The following is an 18,376-nucleotide window of genomic DNA, read 5'->3' on the forward strand; positions in this document are numbered from 1 at the left end:
CTTGACAGTGATCATTAACTATTTTACCAATTTTAACATCATCTGCAAATTTAGACATCACGCCCTCTATCCCTTCATCGATGTCGTTTATGAAAATTAAAAACAACAGTGGTCCTAATACTGATCCTTGGGGAACCCCACTTCTTACATAAACTCAATCTGAGGAATAGCCAATTATCACAACCCTCTGCCTCCTGCCCCTGAAGCCATCCTGCTATCCATCTAAAGATTTTCCCAGTGATTCCAACCTGTTCCAGCTTATAAAGCAACCGCTCATGTGGGACTAAGTCAAAAGCTTTGCTGAAATCTAAATAAACAATGTCGAAATTATTCCCTAAATCCAGCTTGTGAGTGACCCTTTCAAAATAGTGAACCAGATTTGTTAAACATGATTTTCCCTTTACAAAACCATGCTGGGTATCCTTGAGAATTTCAATTCTATCCAAATGAACCTGAATTCCACCCTTGATCATTGCCTCCATGATTTTCCCTACCACTGAAGTCAGACTGACAGGTCGATAATTTCCCACTTCACTCTTAGAGCCACCCTTATGTATGGGAGATACATTGGCACTTTTCCAATCCAAGGGAATCTCCCCAGAGCCTAGTGATGCTCGCATAATTAGCCTCAATGGTTTAATGCACTCACTTGCCGCCTCCCTTAAGATTATAGGGTATATTCCATCAACTCCAGGAGCCTTACTGGCCTGTAGACTCGAAAGTTTTTTCATTAAATAATCTTGCGAAATTTCAATATCATTAATTACATATTTTTCAACTTCGCTCCCACAATTTCCCATTGCCACAAAAGGTTTTTCATTTGTAAATATCGATGGAAAATAACTGTTTAGTTCATCTGCAACGGCAGCTGGCATATTTAATATTATTCCCTTTCCCTTACGTAAAGGTCCGATCTGGTTTATCCTTCTCTTCTTGGCATTTATATATGTGAAGAACTCTTTATCCCCCCCCCCCTCTTTGCTCTGTTTGCTAGTGATTTCTCATAACCTGCCTTTCCCTGTCAAACCTTTTCTGTGGCTCTATTACAGATCATCCTGTAGTTGTTATAGGCTTCAGTACTTTTTATTGCTCTGTAAACTTTCCATGCCACCTTTTTCTGCTCAAGTAATGTGGCAACTTCACTATTCATCCAACTTGGAACCCTCCTCATGGAGTATTTTTTTAATGGTAAATACACATTCAAGGCATCTGTGATTAATGTTTTAAAAGCATACTGCAGTTCAATTGTATTTCATTCTCTGCACGATATCTACCCAGTTAATAGAGGCCATGTAGTACCTTAAGGCATTGTAATTTCCTTTTCTGAAATTAAAACCCATTCCTTTGCCTTTTACTACTGCTACCTCTCTCATGATCATCCACCGTATAACTCCGTGATCACTTCCCCCTACTGGTTCCTCTACTGTCAGCCCTGTTATGTCATCTGATTCATGGGTGATGATGAGGTCTAGGATACTCTTTTCTAGTACTAGTTGATACAAATAACAGTTATCTAGTTGATTTAAAAATTTTGTTCCCCATGTCGAGTTTCCTTCCCATTTACTCCAATCAATTAGAGGCAAATTGAAATCACCCATAATAAGACATTGATGCTTACTTGCCCGTTCCATTTGCATGTAGAGGCTTTCGCCATAATCTTCACAATCGCTTGGTCTGTAGATTACTCCTACTCGCATTATACCTTTGTTTCCAACTATCTCACACCATACATATTCTATACTAGCACATGAAACGTCTGAATCCGGGAAAGCTAACATTGCACTCGGGCTGCTTCTGATAAGAAGCATTACCCCACCACCCCTTCTATGTACCGTATCCTTCCTAAATACATTATACAAGCCGTACTGATACTCATCATCCCCTATCTCCGGGTGACACCACGTTTCTGTAAGCCCTATTATATCCGCGTTACTTGTTTTAACCAGCAGTTCGAATTCGCTCATTTTATTGGCGACACTTGTAACATTACTATATAAACAATTAAGACTTACTGTTCTTGTATATTTAACTACCCTAACACAACCCTTGAAGTTTTTTAGGCTCTCTTCCCTGGCATTAGCTACCTGCTCACTTGAAACATTTCTGCCCCCAGAACATCTAGATAATATTTCCAGTTGGTGTAACAGATAAGAACTCTTGAGGTATGTGCAAGAGTTACTTTGACCAATATTATCAGATAAACGCATGTGTCAGTATTACCCACATCCCCCCTAACGAGCAGTTTCCCCGAACCTTTAAGGTATCCTCAATAATACTGGCAAAAACGTTTTCACCACCTTTGTTTAAGTGTATCCCGTCTCTACAAAACAAATTCCTTCTACCTACAAGTGTGGGCAATGCTGATATAAATTTTCCCCCTAGAGCCTTGCAGAATCCTTCAAGTCTTGAGTTAATCCACAAGGCTTTTAACATATAATCCCTCCAATCGTGTCTGGGCAGAATTGCAGACACATAGACATTGTAGCCTAGCTCGCGGCATTTCCTCAGCATGGTCCTGTATTTTTCCAACAAATCGTCAGATCGTGTATGTTTAATGTCATTAGTCCCCACATGAATAATAATATTCTCTTTACCCCCCTTAAAATCTGACAATCGGTTGGTGACATCGTTAATAGTTGCTCCCGGCAGACTTTCAATCCTTATTACAAAAAATATTCCACCTATCCTTATTACAAAAAATATTCCCCATTTCACTGACAATGGAGTCTCCTAATAAAACAATGTCCTTTTTAAACAGAGTAGTTTGCACTTGGTTTTTCTGTTTTGAGGCCCGAATCGGGTGTGCATCACTTGGTAGATTGCTGGAGTCTTGAGTCCCTGACGAGCTCCCAGAGGCATTATTCTTGAGGGCAAGCACCTGTTTTTTCAGTGACTCAAATTGTTCCATCAATGCACCAAATTGTAATTTAAGATCGGTGCACTCCTTACATCGATCACAAAAAAAAAGAATTCCCAGGTGAGCTATGATTAGTCACCAGGTCGACCTTGGAAAACATTCCACAGGTTCCGCAACGGATTAAATCATGACTCACCCGTAAATCACCATCGGCTATTTCTGTGTGAGTCACGATACCCTGTGACGTGTTTAAGGCAGATCTCGTAACTACTATTATAAAATTAGCTAAATATCAATGAAAATTAACTTTTAAAAATTATATCTATAATATTATAAAAATCAAACTGTTACAGGAAAACCTATAACAAAATAATCAAACAATTTCTAAATAAATCAAATATTTAAAATCACTAAGCAACAGTAGTCCAATCCACTTAACTCAGGAGCCCTGACGAAGTGCGTCTGCTCACCTTGAAATGCCAAAACTCCAACAGCAAAGGAATTAAGCAAACCCTTAGCCATAATTACAAGAGCTTCCTTGGACTCAGGGAAGTTCCCCATGGACTGGAGGTGTAAAAATGTATCACCAATTTACAAAGGGGGTTGAAAAGGTGACACATGTAACTATAGACTTGTTAGTTAAACTTGTGTTCCAGGGAAAATAATGGAAACATTGGTTAAAAAAGCATTGCAGGATCATCTAGACAAGACTGCTGTTATAGTTAATACATAGCATGAGTTTGTTAAAGGGAGGTCTTGCCTGACCAATTTGATTTGATACTATGATGTGGTCACACAGGAACTGAATGCCAAAAATAATTTTGATATCATATATTTGGATTTCAGGAAAGCTTTTGATACTGTTGCAACATGGAAGACTGTTGTACAAGTTGGAGAGGTATGGCATTAAGGGTAAGTTGCTACAATGGATAAAGGGATGGTTGAGTAGGAGATGACAGAGTAATCAATGGACACTGCTCTTTGTGGACAAATGTTATTAGTGGAATTCCCCAGGGTTCAGTGTTGGGCCCACTGTTGTTTTGTATATTTATCAATGATATTGATGAAGGTATATCAGGTTTAATGTCCAAGGTTGCTGATGATATAAAGGTTGGCAGGGTTGTTAACCACATTAAAGACAGTATGCTACTCCCACTGGAATTAGATAAGTTGGGCAAATGGGCTGAGAAGTGGCAACTGAAGTTTAACATTGACAAATGTAAAGTACTGCATATGGGTAGCAATAACTGAAGAGAAACGTACCAACTGTGTGGTACTACACTCAGGGAAGTGGAAAGTTAAAAAGACCTGGGGGTAATTGTGCCGTCAAATATGAAGTTAGCTGAGCAGTGTAGATGAGTTGCCTGGGCAGATCATGGAGTCTTGACAATGATATATAGGAATTTTGCTAGCAAGGACAGGGAGGTGATTATCCCATTATACAAGGCAAAGGTCAGGCCACATCTAGAGCATTGTGTACAGATCTGGAGGCCTCATTTTAGGAAGGATGTAGAGTTGCTAGAACGAGTACAAAGAAGGGCAACAAGATTGGTGAGGGGAACAAAGGGCGCTCTTAACAAGAAAGGCTTAAGTTCTGCAAATTGCAGTGCCTGGAGAATAGGCACCTGTGTGGTGATCTGATTGAGGTGTATAAGGCCTTGAATGGATTGAGCAAGCTGAATTCTGATGGGATTCTTCCTCTTGCTCAGATTAAGAACCTGAGGGGGCACAGATTGAAATTGAGGAAAGACAATTGTAGAATAGATGTGCAAGATTTGCCTTTAGCCAGCAGGTACTTGATTGGTGGAACAGACTTCCATCTTTTGTTGTGGAACTTGATAGTCTAAATAAATTTAAGGCTGAGCTGGACAGGCATTTGGAACGAATGGAGGGGTGAAATGGGAGTTTCTTTTTTTTTTGGCTGCATAAGCTTGCTTTCTTGCATCGTATGACTCTATTAATGATAGTAGAAGTTGAGTGGCAATAAAGTGGTAGAAGCAAAAAATGGCGGGGAAGGATTTTCAATACAGAATTCATCTTTGTGGGTTGGATCATCATTCATATTATGCAGAAATTTTGTCATATAAGATTTAAAAGTAGCTCTTTTGGGAACATCATCATCATCATCATCATTCTACTCTTCCATTTGGGCATGGGTTGAGTCCCTATTTGGATATCGACCTCCATTGTTGTTGTTGGTCTCTTGAGTCTGTCATCATGTTGATCAGTTCGGCCCTGGAAAGACTGTGCAAGGCTCAAGGAGTAGAATTTTTTTTAGCCTGGTCTGTACTTGTTAACAGAAGAGACTGCTCCCACAGGGATGGGATACACTTAAATAGAAAGGGTGCAAGAATATTTGCTGATGCTATCAAGGCAGTGTTAGGTGGGTCAGAAAACTGCTAGCTTGGAGGGATACAAGGACTAATAGATTAACCGTAGCCACTGGCAGAGATGAAAGTGATTCTTGCACTACTTCTATTGGAATGAGCAGCAGCCTGGAAAACAAGATGCAGGATATTTCATAGACTGCTGGGAATCATTGCGGTACAAGTAAACACATGGGTTGTGTTAGGGTAGCTAAGAATAGGAACAGGTGCATGTATACTTGCGTGTACACCAATGCTAGGAGTTTGGTAAATAAATTTGATGAATTTGAGGTATTGCTCAAAACATCAAAGGCAGATATTTTTGGGATATCAGAGACTGGTGTCACACAGATATAAGGAATGCAGAACTGGAATTTAGGGTACAGTGTGTACAGAAAGGATAGGAAGGGAGGAGGGGTTATGCTATTAGTTAAGAAACACATAAAATCCAAGGAAGTGAAGCCAGTCGACATCGCCTGACAGTGCAGTGTTGAGTCAGTTTGGTGTGACATAAGCATTGGGAGATCAAAATTGAGAGTAGGAGTGTGCTATAGGCCTAATGACTCTGATAGTATAATAAGAAACTGTACAGGGAAATAGAGTGGGCCAGTAAATCAGAGAGTCTTATAATGGGGGATTTTAATTTCCCAGATATTGACTGGAATTTGTGGATTGGTCACTCATACGCTAGCAAGGCTTTTGTGGTTTTATTGGATGATTGTTTTCTACAGCAGCATGTTCGGGAGGCAACTAGAGGGAGTAATACTCTTGATCTGATTATCAGTAATGATTCTTCATGCATGTAGAATCTGCAAATAAAGGAACCACTAGGTGGCATTGATCACAGTGTGCTGAAGTGGGATTTACTCTAAGAGGTAACTACTATCTGGGGTAAAGGGAAGGGTTTTTGCTTTTGTAAAGGCGATAACGATGGTCTGAGACAGTATTTAAATTCTATACAGTGGGACCAACTGATGATGTTACCAACAGTAAATTCAAAATGGGAAGCATTCAAAGAACTTATTTTGAAAGCTACTAGGCTTTACATACCAACTAGAAATATTGTTCAAGGTTTAGGCCTAAATGGATGTCAGATGAACTAATGAGACATGTGGCAGAGAAGAAAAATGCATGGGATACATATAAATTAATGGGTTACATGGAAGCCTATGATAGATAAAAGCTGGTCTGTAACCAAGTCACAAAGGAGATTAGGCAGGCAAAGGCAGATTATGAGAAATCCTTGGCAAAGGATGCAAAGAAAAACAGAAAAAGAGTTCTTTGCCTATGTTAACTCTAGAAGGAAAGGGATGAATCAGATTGGTCCACTGGATATTGATGGTTCAACAGTTGAGGATCCTGCTCAGGTGGCTAACAAACTAAGCGAGTATTTTGCATCTACATTCACACATGTGGAGTTATTCAGGAAGGGGAATGCCAGAGGTGAAGTAAACTCTGGCAGTGAGCTTGATGATTTTGTAATAACTGAGAGGAAAGTGGAGGAGAAATTGTTGAGGATAAACATAAAAAAGGCACCCAGGGTGGATGGGATCTATCCAGTTATATTAAAGGAGGCAGCAGAGGAAGTAAGCGAACCAGCCATAATTATGAGAGCTTCTTTGGACTGAGGGGAGGTACCCATAGACTGGAGATGCGCAAATGTGACCCCAATTCACAAAGGAGGATCAAAGGCTGACACAAGTAATTATAGACCTGTGAGTTTAACTTCTGTTCCAAGAAAATTAATGGAGGCACTGGTTAAAGAAGCACTGCAGGATTATCTAGACAAGACTTCAGTTATAGCTCGGACACAGCATGGTTTTGTTAAAGGAAAGTCTTGCCTGACCAATTTGATTGGATACTATGATGCAGTCACAAATGAACTGGATGCAGGGAATAACTTTGATATTATATATTTGGATTTTAGAAAGGCTTTTGATACTGTTGCACATGGAAGACTACTGCACAAATTGGAGCAGTGTGTGGCATTGGAGGCAAATTGCTGCTATGGATAAAGGGATGATTGAGGGGTAGAAGACAGAGTGGTAATCAATGGACATTGCTCATCATGGACTAATGTTATTAGTGGAGTCTCTCAGCGTTCAGTGTTGGGTCCATTATTGTTTTCTGTATTTATAAATGATATTGATGATGGTATATCAAGCTTAATGTTCAAATTTGGAGACGATACAAAGGTTGGCAGGGTTGTTAAGGACACTACTGATGCTATGCTTCTGCAACAGGATCTGGAAAGGTTGAGCAGATAGGCTGAGAGGTGGCAAATGAAGTTTAACATTGACTAATGTTAAACTTCATTTTACTACATATGGGTAACTCCAGAGCAACTTATGAACTCTGTGGTACTACACTGACAGTGGTAAAGAATGAAAAGGACCTGGGGGTAATTGTGCAGGCAGATATGAAGTTCTCTGAGCAGTGCAGACAAGGCTGCAAGAGTAGCTCATGCTGTCTTGTCAATGATATACAGGAATATTTCTAGCAGGGATAGGGAGGTGATTATTCCCTTGTATAAGGGAATGGTTAGGCCACACCTTGGGTACTGTATACAGGTCTGGAGGCCTCATTTCAAGAAGGATGTAGAGTTGCTGGAACGAGTGCAGAGAAGGGCAACAAGATTAGTGAATGGAACAAAGGGTTGCTCTTACGAAGAAAGGCTTAAGTTTTGCAAATTACAGTGTCTGGCGACTAGGCACTGGCGAGGCGATCTGATAGAGGTGTATAAAGCCTTGAATGGTTTGAGCATATTCAATGCCGATGGGATTCTTCCTCTTGCTCAGAAGAGAGAGGGCATAAATTCAAATTGAGGAAAGGCAGATGTACGGAAATTTACCTTTAGCCTGTGGGTAGTTGGTTGGCAGAACAGACTTCCATCCCTTGTTGTGGAAGGTTGTTGTTGTTGTTATTTGGTTTTTAGGAGCATTAGCAACTAAGGCCATATTGCTCCGGGATATGCGGTGGTCATTTCCTGAACTTTCCGCATCCTCCGTATTTGGTGGTGACGGGCTCGAACCCCGGTCTAATCAAGAAGCGTGTGCTACGCACTGCTGCTCCTTCCCACCTGGCTACGGAGGCGCCGTTGTGGAAGGTGATAGCCTTAATAAATTTAAGGCTCGAATGAAAGGAGGGCCGAAATGGGAGTGTGTTTTTTTTGGCTGATGCCGCATAAGCTTGCTTTCTTGCACACATGCCTCTCCTAATGCTAATGCTAATCATTTGTTGATAGTTCTGAAAGCCTGTGTTTTCCTTTAAACATTGGATCCATTCTCTTTTGGGCCTTCTTGTTGGTCTCTTATCTATAATTCTTCCTTTCAGTACTAATTAGGCAGCCATTGTTTTTTCATCTGATTCACGTCCAAATCACTGTAGTTGATTTTGTTCTATTATGATGTTTAATAGATTATTTCTTTTATGATGCATTCAAAATTTAGTTCTTTTCTTATTTGTTCATTAGTTTATGTTCTCTCCAATTTGTTTTTTTAATTTTCTTTGGGAATCTTATTTGTGATGCTATTATTTTTTTGCCTTTCTTATTTATTCTTCATGTCTCGGATCCATGAGTTACTGTGGGTATGATGACAGTTTTGTTTAGCTTAATTTTTAGACTATTTGAGATTTTTTTTTTTGCTCTTCCATATGTTTTTGAGTTTTTTCATATTTGTCCATCCGATGTTCAGTCTTATAATTAATTTGGTCAATATTACTTCGGTTTCCAGTCATTAAAGGGCTCATGTATAAAAATTTTTGTACTTGTTCTACCTGTTGATTTTGGATGTTCATGCCTTCTATGTTTTTTTCCTATTATTTTTTGCCGTCTATGTTTTTTCTTAATATTTTTTAAATTGTTCTTTGGTTTCTCTGTTTTCTTCAATTGATCTCATTGATTCATATGGGGATAAAGGACATCCCCGAATGACTCCTTTCTTTATTTTGAATATCTGTTTTAAAGTTGAAGTTGTTGAATTTTACTATTGCTCTTGTATTTCTGTAAAAATTGTTTACAAACACGATTGTTTCTTGATCAAGTGGTATTTTTTGTAGTTGCTTCATTAAATATTCTGTTTACGCAATCAAATGCCTGGTTTAAATCACTTAAGCACAAAGAGATTTCGTCTGATTCCAATATTTTTTTATATGGTCTGAGAGGCATTTTAATATTGCATTTCCTCTGAATTTCTATAGTTCACTTGGATACCATAGTTTTCAGGTTCCTTTGTCTTTCTTCATTTGGCTAATTGCTTTCTAAACTTCTTCCTTTGGTTATAGTAAAAAAAAGTAAAGTGCAGCCATTATCAACCCACTGCAGGATGGAAGCCTCCTCAACAATTCACGTTGAGGGAAATGGACCATAATCTGCCACGCTGGTCCAGTGCGGGTTGACAGATCGACCATATTCAGCAGTCAGGGGCTTGAACCCCGGTCTACTCAAAGAGCGTGTGCTACTGCACTCCCGCTCCTGCCCACTCGGCTACGGAGGCCTCTATAATTGGTTATAGAAGGTGCATTATCTCTCCTGTATTATCCAAGGCAAGATGTTTTTTCATTCATCTTTGAACAGGGTAATATTCTTTCTATATTTTTTTAATATCTTGCATGTTTCCTGTTTTTATATTGTTTTAATTTTTCATTGTCAGTGTTTTCGGGGAGTTTTAGAAAATTCCATTATAACTAAGTTGTTTTAGAATCGCATTTATTTACCACTTCACACAGCTTTGATCTTCTGCCAATTTCCTTTTAGTGACTTTGCATAGGTCATCTATTTTGTTTTTAGGATTTTATATTTTTCCATTTTTTCTTCAGTATTTTCTTTGTTTAGGAGGCTTTTCATTTACCTTTTTTACATCCATACATCTAAAATTTCTGTTGTAATCCAAGGATTATTTGGTTTTGGTTTAGTTCCCAAGGTTTCTAAAACTACATCTTTAGTTATTTGTTTAGTTTAGCATTAGCAGAGGACATATGATGAAAGAAAGCAAGCTCAAATAGTATCAGCCAAAACAAAAAAAAACTTCCCATTTCACTCATCCAACTACTCCAAATGCTTGTCTAGTTCTGCTTTGAACTTATTTAAGCTGTCGACCTTCACTACGATAGATGGAAGTCTGTTCCAACAATCAACCACCTGCTGACTAAAGGCAAATTTCCACACATCAATTCTGTACTACCTCATGCTCAGTTTGAAATTTTGTCCAATCAAGTGAGTAATCTAAGCAAGAGGAAGGATCCCATCAGCATTGAGCTTGCTAAAACCAGTCAAGGCCTTATATGCCCCAGTCAGATCACCTCGCAGGTACCTAGTCTCTAGATGCTGCAGTTTGCAGAACTTAGCCTTTCTTGGTAACAGCAACATTTTGTTCCATTCACCAATCTCTGGCCCTTCTCTGTACTCGTTCCAGCAGCCCCCTACATCCTTCCTAAAATGAAGCCTGAAGACCTGTATGCTGTACTCAAGGTGTGGCCTGACCATTGCCTTATACAAGGGGATAATCACTTCGTTATCCCTGCTAGCAAAATTCCTGTATATCTTTGACAGGACACCATGAGCTACTCAAACTGCCTGTCTGCACTGCTCAGAAAACTTCATATCTGACTGCAAAATTCCCCCCCCCAGGTCCTTTCATTCTGCATCAACTAGCACCGCACAGTTGGTATATTACTCTGGGGTTACGGTTACCCACATGCAGTACTTTAGATCTTATTATATACAGTAGTTTCCAGATCCTGTTGCAGTAGTGTAGTGTCATTACTAACATTAACAAACCTGCCAACCTGTGTATCATCTGCAAACTTGGACATTAAGCTTGATATACCTTCATCAATATTATTGATAAATATACAAAACAATAATGGGCCCAACAACGAATCGTGGAGGACTACACTAATAACATTTGTCCATGGAGAACAGTGTCGATTGATTACCACTCCTGTCTTCTCTCACTCAACTATCCTTTTATCCATTATAGCAAATTGCCCTTAATGCCATACTGCTCCAATTTGTACAGTAGTCTTCAATGTGTAACAGTATCAAAAGCTTTCCTAAAATCGAAATATATGATATCCAAATTATTTTTTGCATCCAGTTCCTCTGTGACCACATCGTAGTATCCAATCAATTTGGGCAGAGAAGACACCATAAACAAACCCATTCTGTGTCTGAACTATAACTGCAGTCTTCTCTATATGATCATGTAGTGCTTTAACCAGTGACTCCATTAATTTCCTCAGAACAGAAGTTAAACTAAAAGGTCTGTAATTACTCGTATCACCCTTTGATTCCTCCCCTCCCTTTATGAATTGAGGACACATTTGCACATCTCTAGTCCAATTGTACCTCCCCTGAGTCCAAGAAAGTTCTCATAATAATGGCTAAGAATTTGCTTACTTCCTTTGCTGCATCCTTTAATATAACTGGATAGATCCCATCCACCCCAGTTGCCTTGCTTATGTTTAACTTCAACAATTTCTCCTCCACTTTGCTCTCAGTTATTACAAAATCACTTAGCTGTTAGAGTTTAAACTTCTGGAATTCCCCTCTTTGAATAACTCCTCATGTGTGAATGTAGATGCAAAGTACTCATTCAGTTTATCAGCTACCTGAGCATGATCATCAATAGTCAAACCAACTATGTTAAGTGGACCAATCTCAAGCATCCCTTTCCTTCTAGAGGAAAGGGATGAATCAGATCTTTGTGCCCTCGGAGAAATCCCAGGTGCCGTCCGACACGAACATACCTTATAGTCACCTGTATGAAAGCAAAAAACCTTTCCCTTACCCCCGATGGTAATTACATCTTTAAGTAAATCCCAAATCAGTACACTGTTATCACTGCCACCTAGTGGTTCCTTTATCTGTAGATTCTTAACGCATGAAGAATCACTGCTGATAATCAGATCAAGAGTAGTACTCAATCTGGTTGCCTCTCAAACATGTTTCTGTAGAAAACAGTCGTCCAATAAATCCACAAAAGTCTTGCCAATGTGCAAGTGACCAATCCAGAAGTTCCGGTCAATATCTGGAAAGTTAAAATCTGCCATTATAAGACATTCAGATTTATTGGCCTACTCTATTTCTCTACACAATTGTTCATTATACCCATGCAACAGATTCATTAGTCCTATAACACACACACACACACACACACACACACACACACACACACACACACACACACACACACACACACACACACACACACACACACACACTCTCTCTCTTACCCTTTCCCAGTGCTTATGTCACACCACACTGACTGAACATTGCATTGTCCACCAATGTCGGCACTTCCTTTGATGTACTTGGATGCACTTCCTTTGATTTTCTGTTTTTTAACTAACAGCATAACCTCTCCTCCCTTCCTGTCCTGTCTATCCCTTTCTGTACACACTCCTGAAATTTTAATTCTGCACTGCTTATATTCATGTGGCAACACGTCTCTGATATCCCAACAGTAACCCTTTTTGGTGTCTTGACCAGAACATCAAATTGATCAAATTTATTTACTATACTCCTAGCATTGGTGTACATGCAAGTATACATATGCCTGTTCTTACTTTTAGTTACCCTAACACAAGCCATGTATTTACTTGTTCCATGGTGACTTCCCAAAGCCCTTGAAATCCGCAGTATCCACTTTCCAGACTGCTGCTCATTCCAATAGAAGCAGTGCAAGAATGACTTTCACTTCTGCCTGTGGCTACCGTTAATATATCAGTATGTGAATTACCCCAAGCTAGCAGTTTTCCAACCCACCTAACAAAAGCAAGAAAGGGAGCAAGAATATTTTCTGATTTTCATCAGAAAATATTCTTGCTCCCTTTCTATTTAAGTATATCCCATCCTGTAGTAACAATCTCTCCTGTTAACAAGCACTGACTACTCAAAAAAATTCTACCTTGAGCCTTGCACAATCTCTTCAGCGCTGAATGGATTGACAAGGCTCTCATCACATACTCCCTCCTATCTTGTCTATGCAGAATTGCAGACACTCTCAAATTTAACTACAACTCGCATCTTTTTTTCAACATTGACCTGTACTTGTTAAGTAAGTCCGTAGATCTACTACTCTTAATGTCATTAGTGCCGATGTGTACAACAGTATCACCCTTTGTGCCCTTAAAAGATGATATCTGCTCTATAATGTCATCAACCTTTGCTCCTGGCAGACATACCCTTGTCCTATTCATCCTCTCCTTTTTTGTGCAATAAATTTCCCATCTCCCCCACAATAGAATCACTGACAATAACTAGCTCCTGTGGGACCAGTGCATTCTGCCCCTAATGTTGCTGCTGTGTTGCCTGATGATCAAGTGCAAGCTCTGGCATTGATGTGGGCAGCTGAGAGCTTGATGGGTCCCCAATTTAAGTCCTTCGAGGGCATCTACCTTGTCCTTCAAGCTCTTATAAAGGCCCATAACAACAACACTGAGTTGGTGCCTAACTTCTTCATACTGCTTACATCGAGCACACACAAAGACATCCCCCCCCCTGGCAACATCATGTCCTGTCCCAGAAAGTCTGCAAACATTTCACAAATTGCACTTTTCTTTAGGCTGTGATGCATCAGAAAATCGCCCCCTTGTTTTCTCCCTCTGTCCACAGCACTCCCGCTACTTTGTGCTGCTCTAGTTTTTGGCTTGGTTTCCATTTGAATATGATTTTCAACTGTTTTAAAACTGTTTAATTTTGTTAATACTTTACAATTATATTAATTGTAAACATATTTATCTAGATAAGTGAATGTAGTATATAATTTATATATATAACCCACTGTGCATTATATAACTTCAAACAGCTCTAAAATAAAAAAAATCTTATTGGTTTTAGAGCATCATTAATGTCTTTAGAAGATTTTGAAACGAGGCTCAATCAGGTAAGGTTAATTCATGACTATTTATTGATTTTTCAATTTTTGTGTGCTAAATATACATTTATAATAAATATATAAAATTAATTTTATATATATATATATATATATATATAAAATTAATTTTTATAATTGTGTTATACGATATTCACATTTTTTTGGCTAATACAAACTAGTGCACGTATAGCTAATAACAACATTGTATAACTTTTAATCAGCATGGAAGGTAATTGTATCTTATCTATAACCAGTATGCTGATTTGATTTAAAATTGGTCATCTGGAGAAGTTAAGTGAGCACACATGAATCATTTTTATTTTAGATAGAAAATATTAGTTCAAGGCAAAGGTAGAAAATGGCTACATTATAAAAGACAGCCAGTAGGTGCTCAAGATGAGAGAGGTCTTGGGGAAGAACTGTGTAAAGAAGAGATAATGGAGTGTTGGTTTGTTGGGTGTATATGTGTGACATAATAATTGATGAAGGGGTATTAGTGAGCCTTAATATAGTTCAGTTAGTTTAGTGTGTAATAATGACTATTATGAGAATAATTTACTAGAATTACAATTTTTGAGTTGAATTATTTGTATAAATGAATTATTATACTCATCAGATTCATTAGGCCTATAACACACACCTACTCTAATTTTTCTTTTCCCAGTGCTTATTTCACACCAAAGAGACTCAACACTGCATTGTCCACCAACATCAATTGGATGCACTTCCTTAGATTTTGTGTTTCTTAACTAACAGCATAACCCCTCCTCCCTTCCTACTCTGTCTATCCTTTCTACACATTGCTTCCCAAATTCCAATTCTGCACTGTTTATGTCTTATGTTGAAATATCAGAGACGCCACATCTCTGATATTCCAACAATATTTGCCTTTGATGGCTTGACTAGCAATTCTAGCTCATCAAATTTATTAACTATACACCTAGCATTGTGTACATGCAAGTATACATGCAACTGTTTCTACTTTTAGTTACCTTGGTGCCCCCATAGCCAGGTGGGAAGGAGCAGCAGTGCGTAGCACACGCTTCTTGATTAGACCGGGGTTTCAGCCCGTCACCACCAAATACAGAGGATGCGGAAAGGTCAGGGAATGACCATCGCATATCCCGGAGCAATATGGCCTTAGTTGCTAATGCTCCTAAAAACCAAATATCTAACTAACTTAGTTACCCTTACACAGCCTGTGTGTTTATTTGTTCCACTATGACTCCCAACAGTCCTGAAAATCCCCATTGCCTTGCTTTCCATGCTGCTGCTCATTCTAATAGAAGATGTGATACAATCAGTTTTGTCTCTGCCTGCAGCCGCTGTTAACCTTTTAGTCTGTGTATTCCTCCAAGTTAGCAGTTTTCCAACTGACCTAACACTGCCTCGATTGGACAGACGTAAACAGACTGGACCTAAAAACAAAAATAATCAAACTCAGCTGCTAAAAACAAATAATGGTTCATATTGTACAGGAAGCCAGAGATCTGCATAGCAATATATTATGATATCTATGATCTAATCAACCAATATAGTCTAGCAAGCATGTCTATAAGAAATTAATGTCCACAGGTACTTACAACAATCAAGAACTACATTATCTACAAACAAAATAGAAATAACATGACTGCTGTATGTGGAAGTGTGCCTATTCTCGTGAACACCAGGATTCCCACCAAATACATTTCCCTTGTAGACCTTGTTAGAGGCCATAGCAGTAATTTTCTCCTTTGGATTTATGTTAACAATAGTTTCAATCTATCTATCTATCATTAAAGAATGTAATTATAATGACCTGGAAGAACTTCTTATACAGATTCCTCCGAACTTAAGTTTATTAAGGGACCTTAATGCACACCATTTGCTCTGCAGTTCCTAACATGTACACTAGTGTTCAAAGAAAGTGCATCACCTAGGAATTTCACATTTCTAACCCTTTTTTGTGATGGTATGTTACATTAATGACTAGTATCACAAATAGAAATATTAAAAAAAAGATATTTATTAATAGTTAAGGCAAAGCTAAGTAATATTTGACAGGTGCTCTCAAAATATTCCAAAATGAGCATTTGCAACCTTTATACAACAGTTTTGGTAAACACTACAATTATGGCTGAAATGTTATCAGAAGCTCTCAATTTGCTTCAGTTTATCATTTTAAATGGAAAACAAAATGAAAGGTTCACCAGGTGCAAACTAATATTTAGTTGAACCACCTCTGGCCCTGATAACAGCAGCACACTGTTGAGGCACTGACAAGATCAATTTCTGAAGATAATCAACTGATAGTTTGTGGTTCCAAACACAAATTATGGCTTCTGAAGTTTACAAAGGGTCTTTGGTTTCTTTCTGGCAACTGCAGATTCCGCACTATGCCAACAGTTCTCTCTAGGATTCAGGTCCAGGCTGTTTCCCGGACCTGAATCCTATAGAGAACAAATGAAGCTAAAGTAACTACAGAAGTGCCTACTTACACTTTTCACCCGATGACAAAGAACAGAGTTGTCCTGAAAGATGCAGTTACATGGCAGGTTGAAATGGTCTCTAATGGTTGGCAGCAGTTTGCCTTCCAATATAGCCAGATATCCATTGGCAGCCAGACAGAACCATTTATAAACTGCAGGTAGTAGTAGTAGTAGTGGCATGTGATGCAAGAAAGCAAGTGTATGAGCTTATGCAGCATCAGCCAAAAAAAAAAAAAAAAAAAAAAAATATCACACCATTCCCTCCAAATGCCTGTCCAGTTCCTCCTTAAATTTATTCAACCTATCAACTTCCACGACAGATGGAAGTTTGTTCGAGCAATTAACCACCCGCTGGCTAAAGGCAAATTTCTGCACATCTATTCTACATCTGTCTTTTTTTAATTTGAATTTATGCCCCTTTAGGTTCGTAATCTGAACAAGTGGAAGGATCCCATCAGAATTCAGCGTGCTCAACCCATTCAAGGCCTTATATACCTCAATCAGATCACCGCGCAGGTGCCTAGTCTCCAGCCACTGCAATTTGCAGAACTTAAGCCTCTCTCTTGGTAAGAGGATCCCTTCATTCCCCTCACCAATCTTGTTGCCCTTCTCTGTACACGCTCAAGTAAATCTACATCCTTCCTAAAATGAGGCCTCCAGACCTGTACGCAGTACTCAAGGCGTGGCCTGACCATTGCCTTATACCCTGACATCCTTTTCCCTGCTAGCAAAATTCCTATATATAATTGACAAAACCCCATGACCTTCCCTGGCAGCCTGTCTGCACTGCTCAGAAAACTTCATATCTCACTGCACAATTACTCCCAGGTCTTTTTCATTTTCTACCACCTTAAGTGTAGTACCACACAGTTGCTACGTTTCTCTGGGTTTACTTCTACCCATATGCAGTACTTTGCATTTGTCAAAGTACTTTTCGTATTGCAGAGTAGGTCACCTACTCTGCAATACGAAATGCACTCCCATATCATTTGGCTGGTGGGGAATTTCACTGTAGACACCGTACTCTCTGGTGGCATTCTTCACCACATCTACGGCGAATCATTTGTCTTCCATCACAGCCATGCAGGTTGAATTTCTTCTCATCCCAGAAAATAATGGACTTCCACTGCTTGGGGGTCCATTTGACATGCTCCTTACACCAATTGAATCGGGCCTTTTTCATTTTTTGTATGAGGAGGGACTTCTTAGGACAATGGGCTACAAGTCCATTTTTGAAGAGGCGTCTTCTGACTGTTACTGCACTTGTTACCACTCCTGTATGTTCTTCCTATTCTCTTTTCAGCTCAGACGGAGAAGCTTTATGGTTTTTAAGGCATAAGTGCTTCAAAACGCGGTCCAGTTTTGGCATAGAGACTCCTTTGCGTCCGGTTCCTTTTTTTCCTATCAGCAGAACCAGTGTTCTTGAGTTTAGAAAAAAATCTGCTCACTGTCGACTGATTACAAGACACTGTATAAGCAACATGACAGGAAGAACATCCTTTCTGTCGTAAAGCAACAATAGCACTCTTTCTTCGTGTCATCAACTGCACGTAACTCAAGCAAGGAATTACTGCAATTCTTGCAGAGCGTGCTTATATAGCTGGAAGTAACAGCTGATACAATATCACATCCTCACCTACGTATGTCAATCTTATCTGATGCAATCTGTAAGAAATATTGCTATATACAGCAGACTCTCGATTTACCAGGTTCGGATTAACCAAGGACACTCAAGATTCCAAATAAAAAAAAAAAAAAAACAGAAATCATAAAATTCAAGCATTAAATAGAATATTATAAACAGAT

General features: G+C 39.0%; 1 protein-coding gene across 1 annotated transcript in view; it reads left to right on the plus strand.

Moving 5' to 3' along the window:
• The window catches only part of LOC150075065 (nuclear distribution protein nudE homolog 1-A-like), a 193,061-nt gene that overhangs the window by 40,371 nt on the left and 134,314 nt on the right, over positions 1-18,376 (plus strand). The window contains exon 3 of the mRNA XM_090389075.1: positions 14,066-14,111. Coding sequence (XP_090245201.1) covers positions 14,066-14,111 — 46 coding nt within the window. The remainder of the gene's footprint in view (positions 1-14,065; positions 14,112-18,376) is intronic.

The sequence above is a fragment of the Mastigoproctus giganteus genome, chromosome 14 (genome assembly GCF_048544385.1).
Source record: "Mastigoproctus giganteus isolate SK-2022 chromosome 14, ASM4854438v1, whole genome shotgun sequence".
Classification (NCBI taxonomy): Eukaryota; Metazoa; Arthropoda; class Arachnida; order Uropygi; family Thelyphonidae; genus Mastigoproctus; species Mastigoproctus giganteus.